General features: G+C 44.1%; 1 protein-coding gene across 1 annotated transcript in view; it reads right to left on the bottom strand.

Annotated features, from left to right (window-relative positions):
• The window catches only part of LOC123979950 (scavenger receptor cysteine-rich type 1 protein M130-like), a 64,530-nt gene that overhangs the window by 54,843 nt on the left and 3,296 nt on the right, over positions 1-6,391 (bottom strand). The window contains exons 2-4 of the mRNA XM_046064060.1: positions 1,648-1,680; positions 464-751; positions 54-368 (exon numbers count right to left, since the gene is read on the bottom strand). Of these exons, the coding sequence (XP_045920016.1) occupies positions 54-368; positions 464-751; positions 1,648-1,680 (636 nt within the window). The remainder of the gene's footprint in view (positions 1-53; positions 369-463; positions 752-1,647; positions 1,681-6,391) is intronic.

Genomic DNA, 6,391 nt, shown 5'->3' with positions numbered 1-6,391 from the left:
GAGTTTCATCAGAACAGAAATGAACCAAATCAAAGCTGCAGCTCCTCTTCTACCTGAGCAGGTGAGTCCAACAGCTTTTCCAGGTGAGCAGGTGTTTCTAGCTGAGCCTGAGCTTCTACAGTCCAGGAGAGCAGACTCATGGCCTCCACACTGGAACTCTTTGGTCCACATCGGAGCCTCCACTTCTCCATAGAGCGCCCCCTGGAGGACTGAAGGAGCCCCACAGCCAAGCTCCCTACAGACCACCTCTGCATCCTGCTGGTCAAAGTCAGCTTCACACACTGAGGACCACCTCTGGTTAGACTGGTTAGACTTCACCTCCAGTCTGCCTGAGCACAGACTAGTCCCGTCCAGCAGCCTGACAGAGTCTGGAGAGATAATAGAAGATGAAATAGATAAAAACAGCAGACACAAAATAACCTGGGTACATTACTGTCATAGATTATGTCACTGATGGGCTTACCTGAACAGGTGAGATCCAAGATGGAGGAAGAGTAATCTGATGTTACACACTCCCTCAGAGTAGATCCAGACTGAACACAGACAGACCAGATCCTCCACACAGGTCTGTATGAGGACTCCTTTCTCTCTCCTACAGAAACAGCAGAGCCACAGTCCAGCTGTCTACAGACAACAGCTGCTGTCTTCAGGCTCCAGCCAGAGTCACTTACTGGTCTCCAGTCTCCCTGTTTCACCTCCAGTGTTCCTGCACAGCGACTGGCTCCTCCCACCAACCTGACATCATCAGGCTCTGAACAGAAACCGGGGAGTCATTAGTAAAACAATAAAGTGAGTTTCATCAGAACAGAAATGAACCAAATCAAAGCTGCAGCTCCTCTTCTACCTGAGCAGGTGAGTCCAACAGCTTTTCCAGGTGAGCAGGTGTTTCTAGCTGAGCCTGAGCTTCTACAGTCCAGGAGAGCAGACTCATGGCCTCCACACTGGAACTCTTTGGTCCACATCGGAGCCTCTACTTTTCCATAGAGCGCCCCCTGGAGGACTGAAGGAGCCCCACAGCCAAGCTCCCTACAGACCACCTCTGCATCCTGCTGGTCAAAGTCAGCTTCACACACTGAGGACCACCTCTGGTTAGACTGGTTAGACTTCACCTCCAGTCTGCCTGAACACAGACTAGTCCCGCCCAGCAGCCTGACAGAGTCTGGAGAGATAATAGAAGATGAAATAGATAAAAACAGCAGACACAAAATAACCTGGGTACATTACTGTCATAGATGATGTCATTGATAGGCTTACCTAAGCAGGTGAGATCCAGGATTAAGGCAGAGGAAGTTGATGTTACACACTCTCTCAGAGCAGATCCAGACTGAACACAGACAGACCTGATCCTCCACACAGGCCTGTCTGAGGACGCCATTCTCTCTCCTACAGAAACAGCAGAGCCACAGTCCAGTTGTCTACAGACAACAGCTGCTGTCTTCAGGCTCCAGACAGAGTCCATCACTGGTCTCCAGTCTCCCTCATGTTTCACCTCCAGTGTTCCTGCACAGCGACTGGCTCCTCCCACCAACTTGACATCATCAGCCTCTGAACAGAAACAAGAGAGTCATCAGTAAAGAGACTAAACTAAAACTTGACTACTGATTCTGTTTCTGTGATTCTTTCTTTCTCTTTTCTTTCTCTCTTTACCTGTTGAGGTGTGATTGCCTTCAGCCTGGAGTCCTGTGATTGGAGCATAGGCATGGACAGAAAGAATATAGATAAATATGATTGAACAATAGAAATATAATTTGTATTTATTGGCTTAAATTAATCATTCTGGTTGTTTTCTCTGCTTCACAATTAAATTCCAGTTAGGGACTAGGACGTTAACGGAGGCTGCATTTCATCGCATCTCTGCTGAGCAATGTTACCCCTACTACACACACACACACACACACAGACATTTTTTCTGTTTGGTCCGGACCGCGGTCCATGGGAAGTTTCACGCCTGCAATTTTGGTTTGGACCACACTTAAATGTTCAAAAGTCTGGACCAAACGAGGCAAGTGTGATAGCCCCCTTAAAAGCTATCCAGGAGTTGATCCAGGAGCAAAAAATAAGTAAATACGCAGCAGACATTTTGTCCATCAAAGAAAATGTCTAAGGGATGGATTATCAGACAAAAACAACTGATGAGAAGATACATGCTGTAAGTAAAAAAAATCTCTGAAAAGATATGAAGATTGAAGAAGCAGAACACTATAGTCAACGCTGGAACCTAAAGCTGTTCAACCTTCCTGAAGCTGTCAGATGAGAAAAACAAGTTGGATTTCTAATTGATATTGTACACCAGATTGGACATAAGATGTTTCTCAATCTGCATTCTTTTCTGTACTTGTGGACTTTTGAAACATCATCAGTCGCAGCGCAAGTCCTGTTCCAATTCAAAAGTCCACATATAGCCAAGTGGAGTCAAATACAGGGATGTATTCTTGCTCCACCTGTTTTACTGAGCCTGCATCAGTGGTTACTTGTGTGGACTTTGGATAGCCAGATATCCCAGAATGCATTTTGGCGGCAAAAAGCGGACATCTCTATGGTCATTAGGACTACTTGAGGCCAAGACTAAACAACCATCGTTGGCATCCTCACCTGAGGCCAATGGGTTACGTTTGTTGAGTTTCCTGGGAAGTGATGAAAGGGCCGCATTGTAAGTGGGGCATAAGTGGTGGCATAGACCCCCTCCTCTGTTCAACGACGGCTTCTCAATCCGGTTGTAAATGGCTTCCTTGACACCTCTTTCAAACTATCCATCTTCTCTGTCTAAAATGTGCACCTGGTGGTCCTCAAACGAGTGTCCTCTGTCCTTCAGATGTAAGTAGACTGCAGAGTCTTGACCTGAGGAGTTGGCCCTTCTGTGTTGAGCCATGCGTTTGTGTAGTGGTTGTAGTAGTCTCCCCACTGGATCCCCCTGGATCATGTGGCTGTTTTCACAAAGGTCCATTTTGGGTATCCACAGGCTGTAAGTGCCCCCTTCAGGTGTTTCTATTCCTTCTGTCTGGCTTTGGCGCTTGTTGGTATGTTTTCCGTTCTGTGGTGCAGTGTTCTCATGACCCCTAGCTTATGCTCAAGTGGGAGGTGGGAATCGAAGAGTAGGAATTGGTCTCTAAAAACCCACACACAATACCCCTGCGAAAAAAACACTAGCTATTTCTTTGCATTGGAAAAGCAAAATTCTAAAAATAATATTTCAGGATTGAACATAAATAAGGGGGCGACTGTGGCTCAGGAGATAAAGCGGGTTGCCCGTTAATTGGAAGCTTGGCATTTCAATCCCTGGCTCCTCCAGGCTGCATGTCGAAGTGTCCTTGGCCAAGATACTGAACCCCGAATTTCGAACCCCGAATGGTGGCTGTTCCACCAGTGTATGAATGTGTGTGAATGTTAGTTTGTGTTTGAGCACTTAGGCTCAGTGTATGAATGTGGGGCTATACAAATACCCTAACACTAATTAAAGCTACAAGCAGTGTTGGACGGGCCCTCGCACGTGGAACGCATTGGGGTATGAGGCAGTCGCATTGCATATTCTGGAGCTCTGCCGGTGCGGTTGTGAATTTGCTACGCAATTTGGACGCTGCATGAAGGTGTTATACGTCACTTCCTGTGTCCCCTTTGTGCCGCTACATAGCACTTGGCGCTATGAATATAAATTAATATTGGCGTGTAGATGTCTTCGGGACGGGAGCATGTACACTGAAGTTACAACAACTTCCTGTGTCATGGCGAAGAGTTGATCTTTGACGCCACGCCACAAACACGCCCATTGACGAAAACTCACAGATAGCACAACTTTTCATCATCAATGCCTTTAGAAGGCACAGCAGAAATTTGAAATCAATCCGACTAAATCCCTAGGAGGAGTTCGTTAAAGTACGGAGTGTGTAAATCATCCAAATGGCCATAGAATTCAAAATGGCCGACTTCCTGTTGAGATTAGGGCATCGCTCCAAGAGGCTTTTTGGTACGTCTGGGCATGATACATGTGCCACAGAAATTTCATAGGTTAAACGTGCATCGGGGGCTGCCACGGACACGCCCATTGACGAAAACTCACAGATAGCACAACTTTTCATCGTCAATGCCTTTAGAAGGCACCGCACAAATCTGAAAGAAAAAAGAAAAAAAAGAAAAGAAAAGACAATAATCTTTACAGTTTCAATAGGGACCTCACACGGTTCGTGCTCGGGCCCTAATAAAAGGGATAAAATAAAGTACCAGGACTGATTACACGCCATCATCAGCAAACATTGATACGTCAATGGTGACTTTAACCAGGGCAGTCTCAGTGCTATGGTACTTCCTAAACCCAGACTTAATGATACCACCTATTGGATTAATAATTACTCTGTACAGGTCAGTCTTTGTTTCATCACTTATTCACAGGTTGGTTTGATGTGTGCACATTCTTAAACTTGACTTAGAACAGAGCAGCAAATAAGGCACTCTTCAAAAATATCAGGCTCTGGTACTGGGTGCAAGGTTCCTTATTTATCTTAAAGTATAAGGTAGAATGTTAAAGGTTCAGTGTGTAATATTTCTGTGGCTCTGTTGACAGAAATGCAATATAAGATCCATAACCGTGTTTTCAGTGGTGTGTAAAGACCTTACATAATGAACCATTATGTTTTTATTACCTTAGAATGAGACATTTATATCTACATAACTGCGGGCACCCCCTTCTATGGAGGTCACTATATTTTGTTGTCATGTTTCTACAGAGCCTGTTTCATCATCACAGGCGTTCTTCTTCTGCTTGTGTAATTCCGGTAGTGTAGATGCCCGTCACTACATTGAACGTACAAAGAAGAAGAAGAGAGAATAATAACAATGATATTCAGTCTCCGAGTAGTCTTCTAGTTAATTAGAAGTAAGAAGAGAAGTTGGGTCCCACAGAGTTCAGTGATATCCATCATTCAGAAATGGATGGAGAATGGTACTTGTTTAAATCTGCCTACAGCTGGCCGTCCTCACAAACTGAGAGACCGGGCAAGAAGAAGACTGGTGAGGGCGGCCACCAAAACACCTACGAGCCCTCTGAAGGAGTGAAAAGCTTCAGAGAGACTGAACATACAACAACAGTTGGCCGGGTTCTTCACCAGTCGAAGCTGGATGGGAGAGAGAAGGCAAAGAGAAAGCCACTGCTGAAAAAAGCTCATACAGTCCCCTCCAAAAGTATTGGAACAGTAAGGCAAATTACTTTGTTTTTGTTGTTCACTGAAGACAAAAGTTGAGTATGAGACAAGAGTTCAGAATTTCAGCTCTTATTCACATCTAGATGTGTTAAACAACTCAGGACATACCACCCTTAGTTTGAACCCACCCATTGTTCAAGTGAGCAAAAGTATTGGGACATGTGACAGACAGATGTTTCTTGTTGCCCTGGTGTTGCCTTTTAGGTTGATTGTCCAAAAATTAAATAGTCTCAAGTTTTCATCCTTGGTTCAAACCTATAAAGACTGCATTTCCTGTTAAAGAGGATAAACCAACATGAAGACCAGAGAGCTGTCTATGGGAGAAAAGCAAGCCACTGTCAAGCTGAGAAAAGAAGGAAAATCCATCCATCCAAAGAGCCATTGGACAAACATTGAACTTCAAAAGAGCCGTCCATGCCCGATCCCCAAGCAACCTGACAGAGATTGAGCTTTTTGGCAAGGAAGAATGTAGAAGAATTGTAGTGTGTCAGCCTGATAAAGCAATTGCAGCCTAGATGTGCATCTACTGACCTGGTGGTGAATACCTTTCTACCTTATATATTGTTAATTCATTGACATTAGTTTGTAAAAATCCATTTTAACTCCTGAGACCCTGTGTCCTCATATGGGGAAATTAGATTTTGGGCTGTCTGCACTGTATACTTAATTCTGCTTTACTGAGACCTATACTCCTCCTTAGTGGGAAGTTGCCTGTGCCATCTAGTGGTAGCAAAACCAAAATACACTCATTCGTGGAAAAACAAGATGGCGTCAATATCACTAATACCTTCTACAGCCAATGCAGACAGCTAAGTGGAAAAGGTAAAAATCCTAATAAAATGTTATGGTTGTGGTTATAACATGTGTTGTTTGGCATGATATACAGATTTACTGTAGATACAGATTACTTTTTTTCCAAAAGTAACAAGCTAAGCTGCTGTAAATTAGGAAGTACTCGTATGAGAACATCAGGATTATATTGTGCTATAAACGTTGGTTAGCCTTTTCACACATTTGTGTGTGTATTTGCCTTGTAATGCTGTCTGTGCTTGCAATTCACTGTCTGTTAGTGTGTTGGACTGCCCTTACTAAGTGTAATAATAATAAAGATAATAATAATGTATTACATTTATATAGCGCTTTATCATGGAAACTCAAAGCGCTTAACAGTGAAGTGGGGGGGAGCCCGTGTAACATGT

This window comes from Micropterus dolomieu, linkage group LG12 (genome assembly GCF_021292245.1).
Source record: "Micropterus dolomieu isolate WLL.071019.BEF.003 ecotype Adirondacks linkage group LG12, ASM2129224v1, whole genome shotgun sequence".
Lineage (NCBI taxonomy): Eukaryota > Metazoa > Chordata > Actinopteri > Centrarchiformes > Centrarchidae > Micropterus > Micropterus dolomieu.
This window is presented reverse-complemented; position numbering and strand designations above follow the sequence as displayed.